The sequence below is a fragment of the Folsomia candida genome, unplaced genomic scaffold, assembly GCF_002217175.1.
Source record: "Folsomia candida strain VU population unplaced genomic scaffold, ASM221717v1 Fcan01_Sc003, whole genome shotgun sequence".
Lineage (NCBI taxonomy): Eukaryota > Metazoa > Arthropoda > Collembola > Entomobryomorpha > Isotomidae > Folsomia > Folsomia candida.
In genome coordinates, this window is record NW_019091195.1 from 13,581,003 (window position 1) to 13,596,407 (window position 15,405).

At 36.2% G+C, this 15,405-nt stretch overlaps 3 protein-coding genes across 7 annotated transcripts; 2 read left to right on the top strand and 1 right to left on the bottom strand.

Annotated features, from left to right (window-relative positions):
- Nucleotides 1-163: 163 nt before the first annotated feature.
- LOC110846587 (kynurenine formamidase) lies at nt 164-1,874 on the top strand. Its single transcript, XM_022093393.2, has 5 exons — nt 164-526; nt 616-823; nt 882-1,026; nt 1,106-1,200; nt 1,399-1,874. The coding sequence occupies exons 1-5, from the start codon at nt 309-311 to the stop codon at nt 1,579-1,581; spliced, it is 849 nt and encodes a 282-aa protein (XP_021949085.1). The 5' UTR covers nt 164-308; the 3' UTR covers nt 1,582-1,874.
- A 567-nt stretch (nt 1,875-2,441) lies between these two features.
- Nucleotides 2,442-10,707, top strand: LOC110847021 (membrane metallo-endopeptidase-like 1). Of its 2 annotated transcripts, XM_035849547.1 has the most exons (20): nt 2,442-3,725; nt 3,834-4,027; nt 4,107-4,188; nt 4,268-4,299; nt 4,657-4,842; nt 6,360-6,467; nt 6,602-6,634; nt 6,748-6,854; nt 6,955-7,089; nt 7,217-7,248; nt 7,334-7,455; nt 7,540-7,581; nt 7,643-7,720; nt 7,812-7,915; nt 8,013-8,074; nt 8,161-8,221; nt 8,293-8,351; nt 8,508-8,803; nt 8,886-9,095; nt 9,169-10,707. In XM_035849547.1, exons 1-19 carry the CDS (start codon nt 3,134-3,136, stop codon nt 9,060-9,062), a joined length of 2,502 nt encoding a protein of 833 aa, XP_035705440.1. In that variant the 5' UTR covers nt 2,442-3,133; the 3' UTR covers nt 9,063-9,095; nt 9,169-10,707. The 2 variants fall into 2 exon arrangements, with proteins under 2 accessions (XP_035705440.1, XP_035705441.1); XM_035849548.1 differs by lacking the exons at nt 8,886-9,095; nt 9,169-10,707 and having other exon boundaries at nt 8,512-8,706.
- LOC110847536 (sodium-coupled neutral amino acid transporter 9 homolog) lies at nt 10,692-15,195 on the bottom strand. Of its 4 annotated transcripts, none has more exons than XM_035849549.1 (13): nt 15,178-15,195; nt 13,518-13,737; nt 13,315-13,428; nt 13,189-13,243; nt 12,961-13,101; nt 12,766-12,868; nt 12,647-12,673; nt 12,372-12,557; nt 12,119-12,283; nt 11,917-12,047; nt 11,728-11,808; nt 11,529-11,633; nt 10,692-11,413 (listed from the first exon to the last, which is right to left on the bottom strand). In XM_035849549.1, the coding sequence occupies exons 2-13, from the start codon at nt 13,613-13,615 to the stop codon at nt 11,006-11,008; spliced, it is 1,614 nt and encodes a 537-aa protein (XP_035705442.1). In that variant the 5' UTR covers nt 13,616-13,737; nt 15,178-15,195; the 3' UTR covers nt 10,692-11,005. The 4 variants fall into 4 exon arrangements, with proteins under 4 accessions (XP_035705442.1, XP_021950182.1, XP_021950183.1 ...); XM_022094490.2 differs by lacking the exon at nt 15,178-15,195 and adding an exon at nt 14,591-14,769; XM_022094491.2 differs by lacking the exon at nt 15,178-15,195 and adding an exon at nt 13,846-13,869.
- Nucleotides 15,196-15,405: the final 210 nt, after the last annotated feature.

A 15,405-nucleotide genomic window follows, 5' to 3' on the forward strand; every position in this document is an offset into this window, starting at 1 on the left:
CAATATCTGACATTACATTACAAATAATGTGACATTGTTTAATGACCAAGATAATCCTTCCTAATCTTCTTGCAATACTCAATATACGTAGATACGTATACTTACCTGTGGCTAGGTGTACTATGCTCTTCCTTCTGGCTGGCATGAAAGCAGTATCTTATTAATACCGAAACTAATCCAGTTTCCAGTAGTCACATAGCCCAATTGGAATAATCAACTGGCTTCTCATCCCATTCTCTCATTAGAGAAATCTTCTTAATAAGTTCCGTTTTGTGATAACTTTGTGCAGAGTTATTTAGGATCCAAATATGTTGAACTTGAATATTTTGTTGCTTCTACTGTGCATCGTCATTTTAAGTGACGCCAAATGCCGACAAAATCATGAGGAAGACGGTAGAAACACTCGCCGACGACCATTATACACCGATCTGAGTTACACTCTCAGCACAGATACAATTTTTTTCCCAGGTGCAAGAGAATTTTCTCTTAACAAAGACTACGATGGTGTAAATAAGAGTGGAATATGGTAATAATAACCTAATTTAAGCTAACCTAGCCTACTAAACAACTTGCAGTTTTAACATTTTATTTGTCGTCTAAACACATAATTTGTAGGTACTCTGCATTCTCATTTTGCATGGGGGAACACGGAGGGACGCACGTTGATGCGCCATTCCATTTTTTTAAGCAAGGGTGGACCCTCGAGCAAATCCCCTCCTCTCATCTTATCGACGTTCCTACTGCGGTTATTGACGTAGAGTCCGTCGTAGCTAGTTCAGATGCTCCGAATGAGTTTGCACTCGACGTGAGCCACCTCATCCAGGTGAGATTTAATTTGAATTAAATTTGAGCTAAACTTCAATAATCAATTTGAATTTAAGCATGAAAAAGAGAAGGGAGAAATCCCCCCTGGAAGTGTTGTGTTGGTACACACTGGCTGGTCGAAATATTGGCCAGACAAGATCCGATATTTGGGTTGGAACAATGAGACACAGACAACAGATAAACCTCATACCAATTTTCCAGGCGAGTTTTATGCAGCAAAGATAATACATATAGTAATAAATTGGTTTCAAGGTATTTTATGTATGCAAATCTTTCATAGGGATACATCCAAATGCGGCGAAATGGTTGGCAGACGAGAGGCAAATTGTTGGAGTCGGAATTGATACCCCATCCGTTGATCTAGGAAATTCGAAGGTAAATGCATATACACTATGCATATACATTATATGCATATAGCACTAACATCACTACTTAGCAAGCATTTATTTACGAATATATATTACCAATAATCCCACAATGGCATTCCTATTCACGATGCACAGCTTCTCTCTTCCTCAATTGCAAATTACATTAGATCGTCAGCGAGATTAATAAAATTGTGTAAAATTTCAGACATTCCCCGTTCACATCTTTCTCGCTGAAAGGCAAATTTACAACATTGAAAACGTGGCTAATCTCCACAATTTGATTCAGTCCAGCAAAAATTCATCATGTGAATTGCATCTGTTTGTCCTTCCTATCAAAATTGTTGGAGCTACTGGGGCACCAGCCAGGGTCCTAGCCTTTTGCAAATAAATTCACAAGTACAAAAATCCAGAGCTACGAGGAATGCTTAGTTTTTAAACAATCCTTATGTATCTACATATATATAATGCGAAGGATTTGAGAGATATACATATATGTTGTGTGACGTCAAAAGGTTATTTTCAATTCAAGTATGAAATGTAATAAACACAAACATACTCGAAAGTCTACCTGTTTCGTGAGAGTTATGTATTATTTATATTTGTAGGCGAAAAAGGAAAAAGAACTGTAAACTATTTTAATCCACAATTTTAATAAAGCCAGAAAATCTCGACTTTCAAGAATTGGAATCCCGTTTTATGTTCTATTTGCAGAAAAGCAACTTTATGTGCGTTACTTACTTTTGGAATGCTCCAAAAATAGTTCATACAATATTTTAGTGTTAAAATATTTGGGCAGTTTTTGATTAGATCCATTCTCACTTCAGGAGGGAGGAAATTCCACTCTCCTTCCTTCAAGTGAACTTAATGCAGATAAATGTACTGAAACCACACAAGAATCTTAATGACGTCCACAGCCATTCAAGTATCTAAGTCGAATAAGAAGTACTCCTCGAATGCTCAAGTTCATCAGTTTTGCAAGTTCTGAACAACGGAAGACTTGATACTGATAGTGAGTAGTACATGTAGAAAACTTGACTTGACTTACGCCAAGCCTTGCCGTGCCTTATATAAGGGGCCGTCTATTCCACGAAGGAACACATATTATCAAGTACTGCCTTCCCTGCCTACCACAACAACCAGAAGAAGAAGGGATTCTTGTTCTTATGCTGTGGGCCTGGGAATCTGGGAAGAGAAAGTCTATGAAAGTGGATGCACCTAGAAAATCTGGGTGCAGTCTCAACTGCGAGATCTCATCGTCCTCACCAACTTTCACTTTGCTCTCTCGTCCTGCACAACCACCGTGACAGGGGAACGAAACACAATTTTCCTCCAGTTAAGCTCCAAAGTTACGAATCCTTCTTGTTGTTCCAAACCACCAATTTTCCCAACAATTAAAATAATTGCATAGTTTTAGAATTGTAAACAACAAACAAGAACAGCGGTTGGTCGACTTGAATTCCCAACTAAATTATTCATCCAACTGGTAGAGAAGGATATTGAGATTGCCTCATTCAAAAAGTAATTAACATTGCATATTGGGCATTTAAGTAAATATTCATTATTGGACATAGCCATATGCTTTCACACATGTGGGTCATCATGTCCTTGCTGAAGTAACTTTCTAAGCAATATACACAACTCTCCCTACATAATTTTCTACCCAGTCAAGTGTGTGATGTGAGTGAACAGCATAAAGAAAACTTGAAGAATTGCCTGGACAGACCTTCACCTTACTTGTCCGACCGTCAACTCTCTCTCATTTGTACCCATCGTCTCACTTTTGCTCAACTTTCTCAGTACAAAACTTTGGTGTAGAAAAAAAAGTTGTATGCTCTGCTGGTGGAATATGTACTGTACTGCAGCAGGCCCAGCCGAGTGTATGTGTAGCAACTTTGGTGTATCTCTTCTTGATTATCGTTCCACAATTCCAGAGTAAAAAAATGGGGTCTAAAGCGATTCTCGAGAACAAAAGCTCCTTGTCAAATTTAATATCCCCCGTAAGTCCTCCGACGTCAGCTTGCTCCTCGTCCGATTTTTCGGGATTCCATCTCCCACCAGCGACTACCCGGATTTACCCTTACTCCAATTTTGTAGGAAAAAATAATACCAAATTTAAACAGAGACGAAATCGGAACGGCAACAATTCGTCGCAGCATGGACTTCTCTCTGCTTTCTTCTGGTTTGCACTTGGCACATTTATTTCTGTCCTTGTCATTTTCATCGCAACACAAACCTTGGTGCTGGACCTAACGTCGTCATCCACAAAAAAACATTTATGTGAACAGCAACCGCAAGGACAAGAAGATAACAACCTCACAGATTCTGCCTCCAATGGAGACAAATGCTTCAGAGTCGAGTGTTTGAAAGCAGCCTCGCGAATTATGCATCGAATGGATCAAACACAGCAACCGTGTGATGACTTCTACCAATTTTCTTGCGGCCGATTTATAGCTCATAATGAAATACCAGACGACAGCTTCCAACGGTCCACCTTGCAGGAAATGCAGGAAAGTATCTTGGTCGACATTAAAAGTAAGTACTTCGGATGACAGTGCATTTCTCCATTGTTACACACTTTGTAGGTTAGTTAGATTAGAGATGCACATAAATTATGACAATTTTCGTCGTTTTAAAACATAGAACTGATTGACCAACCTGGGTCCGCTAATGAAAACATTGCTATTCAAAAGGCTCGTCAACTGTATACCTCTTGCATGCACAATAGCTTCAGAACTTCCCACTTTACGGATTACAAGCATCTGCCAATTTACCAAGTTTTGAACGCGGATGGCATTGGATTTTGGCCCATTCTTGAGGGGTCAAATTGGAACAAGGTGAGACAATAGTAATATTTATTTAATACAAATTTATGAAGATGTAGTAATATTTTTTTGGGGTAATTCTTGGAACAAGTCCGAGTATTCTTTAGAACGCCTGCTTGCACAACTCATCTCTCATCAAGTCCAAAGCATATTTGAGATTTATGTTACTCCAGGTAAGGGCTGATGATGACTAACGGGTGTACTTACTCTAATTTGGCTAATCTTGGACTAATTTTACCCATTTTATTTCAGATGATGTGGATTCCTCCCAGTACCTCCTTCAGGTAAGGTCATTATGTTACCTATGCACACCCTATATTGAAATACCTACACGACTTAAGTTCACACCATTGGATAAGTTGTGCATAAGTTACTAACGATTCTTGAAGAAATCAACAAGCACGTAACTCTGCGTGCAGAGAAAATATAAAACTGACTAAAACCAGTTTGCCAGCACGATGTGTGTGTGTGATGCTGTTTTTATTGGAGTCAAGTGAGGAAAGTTTAATCCGATCTCTCTCCGACTTTTGTAAATATGTGTGCTTTGTCTACTGCGTTTTCCTGGCGGGTGAAAGTTGTTGAGCTTGTGTATGTATGCACGTACGGAGTAATATATATAAATGTACTTTATTTTCTTCTAGTTTTATAAGGGGGAGCCGGCCATGGAGAAAGCATTTTTTCTCAATTCCACCAATCCGGATTATATGAAGTATTTTCGGTCCTACAAACGCTTGTTATTGGAATCCATCTTAATTCTTTCTCAGGGAAGTCCCACAGTTTCCTCGGATGTTGATGCAATTCTCGACTTTGAGACCAAGTTTGCCAAGGTTTGCATCCTTCTTCTTTCTCATATATACTTTCATCCTCCAATGAACTGCAACTAATTCTATAGAATACGTACATACATACACTTATAAGTTACAAAACCTTTTGTCCAACTTTTTTTCGTAAGCCAGCTTTCCTTCCGGTTGACTTTTTTGGCAACCAGGGTACACTTAATTTAATTAATTGTATCCCTGTATGCCAAGTCTGCTATATACCTATGTATTTGTATAGGCATGCATGTTCATGTGTGTTCAATACATGTATTCGTACGTCTATATATATATCCTTCAAGATTCCTAAACTTTTTAGCTCGTTTCCGTGGAGTGAATGTATTAGGATTATGTAATGAGGTTGTCCAAGGATGGGCCATCTTTTAAAAATTATTAAAAATTTTCGAGTTGGGGACAGGCACGCATTTTTTGGCGTTGTCACCCGTTGTTGGGTGAGTGAGAAATTATTTTTCGGTGGACTTTTTCGTTTCTAACTCGAATGCATATTATGTGATATTGATGACCACTTCTGCCCCCGATAATTTTGTATATTTCTACACTTATTTGTATACATATTTTTATGAAGATAGCGACCACAACCAGGAGGATAATTCGAGTTCCAGATAAAGAAATGTTTATTTATCTTTAAAAAAACTTGACAAAAATTGACATCCTCATGATTTTAAAAACTTATACCATTAACAACTCATCTTCGGTATCAGCAGGAGTGGTTTCTGAATCTGCACCTGCAGCTGCTACCTCATCAATTACAAAATCTTCCAGAACTAAATTATCCTCCTCCTCTTCGTCCTCCAGGTCCACCGTTATCGTGGGAGTGATAATTTAATAATGAAAATTTTGTCAAGTTTTAGACAAATGAAAATTTGTTCTCCGGAACTCGAATTATCTACCTGGTTGTGCTCTTTATAAAAATATGCATATAAATACGTGTACAAATATATAAAAGTATCGGGGACAAAAATGGTCATCAATATCACATATGTAATATGCAATCGAGTTAAAAATTAAAAGCAGTCCCCAGAAAATGTAGCAAAAATAATTTTTAAAATAATTTCTCACTCACCCAACAACGGGTGACAACGCCAAAAAATGCGTGCCTGTCCCCAACTCGAAAATTTTTAATAATTTTTAAAAGATGGCCCATCCTTGGACAACCTCATTACATAATCCTAATACATTCACTCCACGGAAACGAGCTAAAAAGTTTAGGAATCTTGTATATCCTTTGAAACAAAGAAATGTGAGAATTCCGAGGAAGCGGTTTTCAATAATGCAGGTCGGCAGTGATGGCGCAAGCAATGTATGTGTATTGTGCAAGTTTGTCATAATATTGACTGATTCTAATCCCCATCTGCCAAAAGCCAATGTCATCCTGTTCTTTCTCAACTGAAAGGAGCTCAGCAGAAGTGACTTTTCATTTTCATTGCCACTTTATCTCTTTCTCTCCCATATCACATAAGATTACCTACTTACATTAAGTGCATACTTCATTTAATATTGCACCACAGCTCTCTCAAGACTCCAGATGCCACTTTGACGGGTTTAATCTTGACTCAACGGAAGATGAAACCAATGGAAGAATTACAATTGCTGAAATGAAGGCCAAAGTCCAAAATGTGCGTATGTACAAAGCTACTGTTCACTTTTCAGAATTACCATCCTACTTTATGTATTCTGTACACGCGTACTTTCTTACATTTCGATATATTTTTAATTGAGACGTTTTTTTAAAAATTGTTTACACCTGCAGATTGACTGGCGTCTTTTGGTGCAAAATACGTTTGTAAGTACACAGATAAATATATTTTTTTGTTCCCCCGTTTGTAGGCACACTACGCCGTTACGCCGTACTGGCTGAATAGATTCCAAGTCGTAACACATTATTAATGTTTTCAGGATGTGCTAAACATTGAGAGAAATGTGACGGACGAGATGTATGTTTACTTTCACTGCACAGAATTTTTTCCCAAGTTGGTTGCACTTGTCAATCAAACTGACAGCAGGTGGGCAATAAAGCGACGCTTAAAATATTTATTGGTTTACATTGTGCCAAAGCTGTTTGTCGTATGCACCCTAGATTGAATTTTATTCCATTGTTTGCAGAACTGTCACAAATTATTTAGTCTGGAGATTCGTATTTAGGTACATGCCATTTCTGGGAAATAAATTTCTCCAAATCTGGAGTGAATTTATGAAGGATGTTCCTGACACCAATGAAGAAAAACTTTATTTGTCCAGGTAGATAAAATTTAGCATTTTAAAAATCAGCCAGACAGGTAAACGTGATGCAATATATAGCGGAATTAAGAAATTAAAATCCAACGACCTATGAAGATCACATGAAAATTGAAGTTTGATTTTATAGATGGAAATATTGTGCAAACATTGTAAATGATGGTAAATGAGCACCTCACTTAAACACCAGCATGCAGCATATATACTTTTATTTGTTATATTCTACTTTCAAATTTACCATTTCCAGGTTTTGGTTTGACTGTGGCTTACCTCTACGTTCAAGAGAATTACAAGAAAAGTACAGAGATGAAAATTAAGGAAATGATTTCGTACTTAAAACGGGCATTTGAAAAAATCATTGTGGAACAGGTGCAGTTACATAGTTTAGACCATTATTTTTGTGAAATGTTAATTCTTGGGGAAGTATTTATATGCAACTTTGTACGTATGTAGGCTTGGCTTGACTCTCGTTTCAAGCAGGATGTCATAGACAAGGTAGGAATAAATTATTTTCCATCTAAATTTGAATGAAATACTATCAGCAATGCATTTTCAGCTGCAAAACATGGGGAGCAAAATAGGAATCCCATCCTTCATATTGGAAGAGAAAGCTCTTGAGCACGAGTATGAGGGGGTCAGTTGAGACACTTTCTCCTTCAAATGACTTTCTAGTGATCACGATGAGACATGTCTAACCAGCATGATTTTCTTAATTCACCGTGTAGTTGGACTTCAATGAAACATACTTTCTCATGAACATTTTAAAATTAAGGAGATACGAAGTATCAAAAGAGATTCGGAAGGTTAACCGACCTGTCGACAAAGACAGGTAGCAATGATAATATATATGTACTTTGCATAAGTTGTTAGCTTTGTGTACGAGTGCATTTTACATACCCTCTCATTTCCTTTTCTCCAAATGACAGAGACTGGTTGGTGCAGCCGATGGTTGCAAATGCTTTTCATAATCCCACTGCAAATGAGATTGGTATGCTATTTTTGGAAGTTTGGAACAAATAACATAAAAAATTATAACAATTGCACCTTATTTATTTATGTGTCTTCATCACATAGTCATACCACTTGGTATTTTGAGATACCCCATGTTTGAAGAAAATTACCCAATGTACCTAAAGTGAGCATAATAAGCTTATTAGCAATCAATCAAATATTAACCTTCTTCACTTGAATGTTGTTTATACTTAGCTTTGCCAATCTGGGGATTGTAATATCTCATGAGATTACCCATGGATTTGATCATCAAGGTAAGAAATGTTGGAGGTCAATAAATGTCAAGTTCGTCTGGCTTGTTATTAGAAAAGAAAGGAGAATCGAGGAGAATGAACGAGAATAATTACATAAATATTTCAATCAACTATAGAATCGTTTGAGTTTGATATGTTTGAATAAAAATTGCATAGGCAGACATTATGACCGTGACGGCAATTTCACTTCGAGTTGGTGGCCGGATGAGGTGATTTCTGCATTCAAAACACAAGCGATTTGCTTTGCTGATCAGTATGCAAAGTTTGAGATGCCCATGGTGAACACGAACGTGGATGGAAACGAAACATTGGCAGACAACGTGTGTGACAATTCTGCACTGAGAGTGGCATTTCTAGCCTATCAACTCTGGGTTCAAGACCATGGCGTTGAACCTTCTCTTCCAGGAGTGAACTTTACAATTCCGCAAATATTCTATATTTCATATGGACAGGTTAGTACGCAGCTTATTTGTAAGTAGAGACTGCAATGCCCCTCCTTAATTAATTACGCTTAATCCTAATTACGCGAGGCAGATTTGGTGTGAAGTACTCAATAAGGAAGGTTATGAGCAGTACGTCAGGGATACTCACTCCCCTGGACAATTCAGAACTTGGGGTGTTGTGCAAAATAATTTACACTTTCATGATATATTCAACTGCTCCAGCACAAGTTTCATGAATCCAAAGGAAAAATGTAGCCTCTGGTCGTAACTCGGTTTGCCCATACCATTCATGGATTTTCGGGTAAGTTTTAATGCCATTAGTTATGAAGGGGAGAGGACAATTTTAAGCAATGTCCATCTGTACTTTAATAAAGGAAACGTGGGACGATGAAGTTGCATTCACTATGTACAATGTATATTGTATACAAAAAACATGAAATTTCAATGCCAATATTCTCTCACAATGTCATGAAATACATGCGATCGTACGGCTGCAAGGGACAGATTACGCCTAACATCTTGTGAATCTTCTCAAATTTTGAAAATATCTCAGTGGAAAAACTATAGAGAAATAATCTCGAGCGTGGGAACTTTCTAAAATGATTCTAAACTACTAGTAGGGGATAACTGAGATGCCGAAACGAAGTATATATATAATCGTTGTTATATTTAAATTGAGCAACTACCTTTGATCATTGAGAGACAAATCGATGGACATTATGTAAAACTGATAGCTCGTATTATAAATGGAGAACTGCATGCGAAATAGATGAAGTATGGAATGAAACCCATTCACTTGGGCATGCAACGAGATTAAAAAGTTGTTTTAATTCTGTGAGGACAGTTCAATGAAAAATAGATAGATTTGCATCATGTACGGCAAATAATGATGGTAAGTAAGTAACAATGATACAATATGATAGCAAGTTTAAAAGTATTTGGAAATTTTACCTGATGACCTGAGCATTTTCCTAAAAGCTTTATAAATTAGTAGTTGAAATTAGTACATATGTATTATTATATTGTGATCCAAAGAGATCTTCCGGTATACTTAAGTACCATAACGCACAGGTTTGTGATATAATAATGTGACACTCAAAAATCACACTAATTACTACATGTAAAACATACATTGCAGACTTCATTTAGCCCGAGTCAGGGTCAGATTCGCTTCTGATTTTTTATTCAGATGATCTAACTATGAAAGTGCCACTATTATGAAATTAGGTATGTAAAACTCGGCAAAAATTGCCATACGCATGAGATAGTCTTCGTTATCATCACCTACTTTCCCAGCATGCAAAGTCTCAGGACCACTTTAAAGCCATGTGAATCACCCTGTCTAAATCAAATTCGTATTCTGTAAATACGAGATGCACTTGCACCTTCATGACAAATTTTAGCTAGTTCTAACCAATTTAAGAACCAGTGTGGGACCCTCTGACGGAAATATTTTTTAATTTGACTTTATATTCTTGTGAATGTGCACCTGCACCATCATGTCAAATTTCTACGACGGCTTTTCAATTTTGTGTCAATCTTCGGACTCATCCTACCGAAATACGATTTTTAAGTCAAAATCGGTCCAGTGGTTTGTCCGCTAGCATGTCACAGACGGACAGACAGACAGACAGGACGATCCCACAAACCTTGACTCGGGCTAAAAAATAGATTTATGCAAAAGATTATCTGGATTATATATCCAAGTGAAATGTTTAGAAATAGTGTAATATCTTTATCCAATAAAAAATATTCTCATGTCCTTCTTTATCTTACTACATAGTTGATGATTAATGATAAACAACCCAATGCATTTCTAGTCACATTTTAAATTCAAAAAATTATGAATGGTATTTTATGTGTGTTGATTGATTAAAACTCAATAAAATGGATTAAGTATTATTTCATGTATATTTATTTTGTATCGACTGTCAAAATTGAATTTCATTGACCAATGTCATACATATAACGTAATCATTCTTATAAAATTAGAAAATTGTACGCAGATATCACAATAAACTGGAGCACATATACAAATGAGATGAGCACGACTAATATCTCACCTTGCATATGTAATAATAATTGCCAAACAATTATAATATATGTTGATACATATATATAAATATTAATCAGTCATAATTAAACAACGAACAAAATAGTAAAAAAAACGGATCGATATTATGCAACTTGGCATAGTTTTGAACATTAATTTTACGGAGACACGAGAAACTGAGCTATAAAGTTAGCCAAGCCCAAGCTGAACAGGATGCCATGAAGGACAATGTTCTTCTTTGAGAGAGAGTTTAGATTTCTTTGCCAGACTAAATAGAGGGCAACTGGGAGAAAAAAGGAGTAGACGAGTCCGCAAGCCGCTCCGGTGAACCTAATGATAGTTCCAATCTGTGGCAACCAAATTGCAAAGCTTATGCAAATGCCCACAACAACCACATTACTTCCCAGAGTTTGCAAAATTGTTGGTTCCTGCTTCGTGATTGAGTACACAAGTTGTACTCGGAGGATGTACACCAGGAGTGGATAAACCGTTAGAATTTGAAAAAATAGGAAAATACGTGCTGCAAATGTCCAAGCATCAAAGGATCGGAAGTTGTTTAAAAAATTCTGGAAAAGATTCAACAAAAAATATGAAAAATCTAACTTTTTTCTAGTCTTTATCTACCTCTCATGACAGATTTAGGTAGGTTGAAATAATAGTAACTTTAAAAATTCGACTTACATCTTGAATGCAGGCTTTGTCCAATGGAAATATTATGTAAAAAAGTCCTCCAATGAGGAAGTAGGTTAATGCCACGAAGAGAAATGAGATGCCGAGGTCCCTTTTCTGAAGGAAAAAAAGTTATCTAGTAGTTAAGATGAAACTCAAAGCATGATAAATTTCTTGCCACTTGCTAAGCAAACAAATAAAAGGGACTTACATTATTTCTTTGATTCCTGTTGTTTCTCATTATTGTTGTTATACAATTGTGTATAAAATACGATAAACCAAGCAGACCACCCTAAAAATTGCAAACAGCGTACTGCTTATTTATTGGCACTAGTAGAGTTTGTAGTACTAATATTCTTGTACATGCACATTTATGATAAAACAAGAAATCTCAACTTACCAGTGCAGGGAAGTTGGGCTTGTACAAAGGTATATAAGAAGGACTATTAATATCAGAGAGAGAGATGTTTAATCCGTGTTTTCCAAGTTTTACAAACATGAATACCATGATATACACGATCGACAGCGTCCCTGCAAATAAAACATTATAGTAAAAATCTGCCAACTCTATTATGAATAAAAAAATTTAAATTTTTATTTACCTAAAGAATTAAATTTTGAAAAAAATGTTGGAGAACGAACACAAATTATTGGACCCAAAATAAGAATCAACAACAATGGGACGGTTCGGTGGAGATCCCAAATTTTATGAAACGTGTCCGTCTCATCCGCACCCTGAATCATCGTTACATTGTCCGGACAGTAAACTATAAATGCATTCCCATGCAAAAAAAAACAAACAAATTGTAAATTTTTGATTAATTTAATATTACGTTAAAAATAAAAAGCTCTCACTCTCTGATGCATTGCTAGAAAAAGAAGGCGAGTCCGACGTAATAGCCGAATGGAGAAAGTCAACCGTGTGATAAAGGAAATTACTCATAAGTACCCAATAAACAATTGTCGCTCCTAAAAGAGTCAGCACCGAAAATATTAACGCTAAAATTTGAGACCATCGTCCTAAAAGTCTTTTGCATAGAACTGTAAGTAACAACAAAAACTAATTAAAACAAGTAACAACAATAAATAATTAAAACGACTAACAAAATTGAATTATAACCAACCATTACCTGCAAAATCTTGAATTTTTGAACTTTCTATAAAATATTAAAATCAGGTTAAAATAAATAAATTCCGATTAATCAGGTAGATATATACATATACGCCATGTTTGAAGCCAACAAGTTACCATTGTTTTCGAATACTTCTAGAATTCTGTACGCCGTATAAAAACTTATAGCAGCCATTCCAATTAGCAACACGACGGCAGGTATTAGTCCAGCTCGTTCCATCTAATACAAAACGAAGACAATTAGCCACAATATTTACATCATTCATAGAATAGCACAAGATCCAGAATATTGGTATTAAAGTAACAAATTACCGCCCATGGCATGGAAAGCATACTAGTGCCTGTCATAGTGTTCCATACAGTGAAGATTGTCACTATTGAGTTCTGCTTCCCATCACTCGTTTTAAGAAAGGGGGGATAATAGAACCCAGGGGGCACAACATGTGGGGGGATCTACAAAGAAACAATGCAAAGTGTTTAACCATCCGCGAAAAAATTATGCTTGGACTGGGCGTATGTACGAATTGTATGTACACCAACCAACAATAATTCATTCCCTGGATCCAGAGTTTCTCTTCTCAAACGGCTATAAAATCTGCATAATAAACACTACTCTATAATATAGCACAATATAATTACTATACAATAAATATGATTATAAATTACAGATATCTGCTATAATTAGCCCTCTCCGACCAAGTGTCCATGCTATTGCTGTTAATGGCTGTACTCGTATTGACATCCTCCACTAATCCGTATGGACTGTAATAGTATGGACGTCTGAAATTCGTAAAATTGGCCAGAAATATAATTGGGATATTTTGTATTTATTATCAAGTACGGTCACATCGTTGTTTGTCATGTCGTACCGATTTTGACTCTGAGGTCGAGTGTTACTACTGATGAGATAATCCGTCTCCCTCTCCTCCCCCCGACGCTCTTGAACATCTTGCTGCTGTTGATCCATTATTAAAATTCGTAATTTCCTTTTGGCAAATGGTATTCCATCAAAAATGTGATCCGGTGGTACTATGTTGTGAAAGACTCCTTGACTCCTTGGTCAGTAGTTCCATAAAATACGTCACAAGTCTGTAATAAGAAGTTGAGCAAGACTGGTCTTGAATGGTGTCACACAAAACATGAATTTAAACTGGACAGAGCACTGCCGTACATATCAATCATCCCACTAGACCTTACCATTGGAAGTACACGCCTTTTACTTGAAACCATTACGATAAGTTATCAGTCGTCACGCAGTTAAAAAATATTGTGGTTGCTGAAGCATGTTTTTCACTTCTATTATGACTTTTATCCATGACTTTTTTTGGAACAAGGTTGGATGATCAAGAGGCTGGTTCATGATAAATATGAGATGTACATATGCAAAGCCTGCTTCACTTCCATTCATATGCATACGTAGATATATCATCTTATTCATCTTATTCAAGTCATTTCAAGTTCAGGGAAATAATATACAGGAAGAAATGTCAATCAATAGGTCACACTGTCTGTTTCTTAGAATATATACACTTAAGTATGTGTCTGATATTGTTTGTTTCCTCGAACGATTATTCGTCCTATGGACAAATATTTGCAACTTCTCAACTCGATTAGCTGTGACTATATTGCCTTAAATTAACCCCAGAAAAACATTTCCGATTTTGTCATTCATTAAGCCATCCTACATTGTACATTAAATACGTAGATTAAGTACAATACATAAATTGTAGTATATTGTAGAGTACAATAGATAAACAATAAAATCTCTATTTGTTTGCAATTTGCATTATTAACCTTTTAAAATATGAGAAGACTACATATTGATAAATTGTGAATTGAAATTTAACATATCAAAATCAAGAACCTCGATTCAAGATTGCATAAAAGTTCGTACACAAAATGAATGTCATCATGATTCAATTATTCAGTTCGTAATTCTTACCTCGGTTTCCAAAAAAAAAACGATTCGATTTTGATACGATAATAATTATCTTTTAAATTAAATAATTCAGTGCCACGTTCACAATGAAATTCAAGAAGAGGAGATACCAGCTGAGACACTGGTTGCGTAAACTTTTATGTTGCACTGACGATGATTGTTTTGTGTCAGAGAGAAAAGTTGTGTACGCAATTGTATGCACAAAAATTGAACGGCAATGAGTCATGTAAAATGGAATATTGTTTCATTCATAAACAAAATTGTGCTGTGCAGCCATAAAACCATCATAAAACAAACTCGAGTATGCAAACGATGTATTAACAAAGTACAGACTGAATTGAATCCCGTATATATGTACATAAATATGTATCTGTAATCTCATAATGGCTGTATACCGATGCATTGGTTGCTGAAAATCAATATTTACGTATGGCCACACCCCTTATGTAGGCTTAGAATTATTAGAATTGTTATTAGAATGCCTCAATTTTTTTAAATTTAAATAACCTTTAAATTCAAGGTTATGGTCTACGGGGTCAATATTTTGGCAGCTATTATTTCTTGACAGCACGATTTACATAAATACATACCTGTATCCTCCAAGCAGAAATTTGCGACTGGGCCAAATAGAGACGAGCACATGCAGTCAGACTTATACAGAACAATAATATTGTTCTGCTACTTGATAAAACATACGTATTGATTGTGTTTAAATTAAAATATCTAATACGCCCCCTGAAAGCACGCATGAGTTTCTGTTTTACATAGTGTAATATTTCAGTTCTTCACTGGTATGCGTTACCCATTCTGCCCAGAAC

Coding starts and splice junctions, on each gene's coding strand:
- LOC110846587 (XM_022093393.2), top strand. CDS start 309: ATGTTGAACTTGAATATTTTGTTGCTTCTACTGTGCATCGTCATTTTA. Junction 824..881: donor ACGTGAGCCACCTCATCCAG/GTGAGATTTAAT, acceptor TTTGAATTTAAG/CATGAAAAAGAGAAGGGAGA. Junction 1,201..1,398: donor TTGATCTAGGAAATTCGAAG/GTAAATGCATAT, acceptor GTAAAATTTCAG/ACATTCCCCGTTCACATCTT.
- LOC110847536 (XM_035849549.1), bottom strand. CDS start 13,615: ATGGATCAACAGCAGCAAGATGTTCAAGAGCGTCGGGGGGAGGAGAGG. Junction 12,284..12,371: donor TTCTAGCAATGCATCAGAGA/GTGAGAGCTTTT, acceptor ATGCATTTATAG/TTTACTGTCCGGACAATGTA. Junction 11,809..11,916: donor AGCCCAACTTCCCTGCACTG/GTAAGTTGAGAT, acceptor TGCAATTTTTAG/GGTGGTCTGCTTGGTTTATC.
- LOC110847021 (XM_035849547.1), top strand. CDS start 3,134: ATGGGGTCTAAAGCGATTCTCGAGAACAAAAGCTCCTTGTCAAATTTA. Junction 8,075..8,160: donor TCCCACTGCAAATGAGATTG/GTATGCTATTTT, acceptor TTCATCACATAG/TCATACCACTTGGTATTTTG. Junction 8,222..8,292: donor AATTACCCAATGTACCTAAA/GTGAGCATAATA, acceptor GTTTATACTTAG/CTTTGCCAATCTGGGGATTG.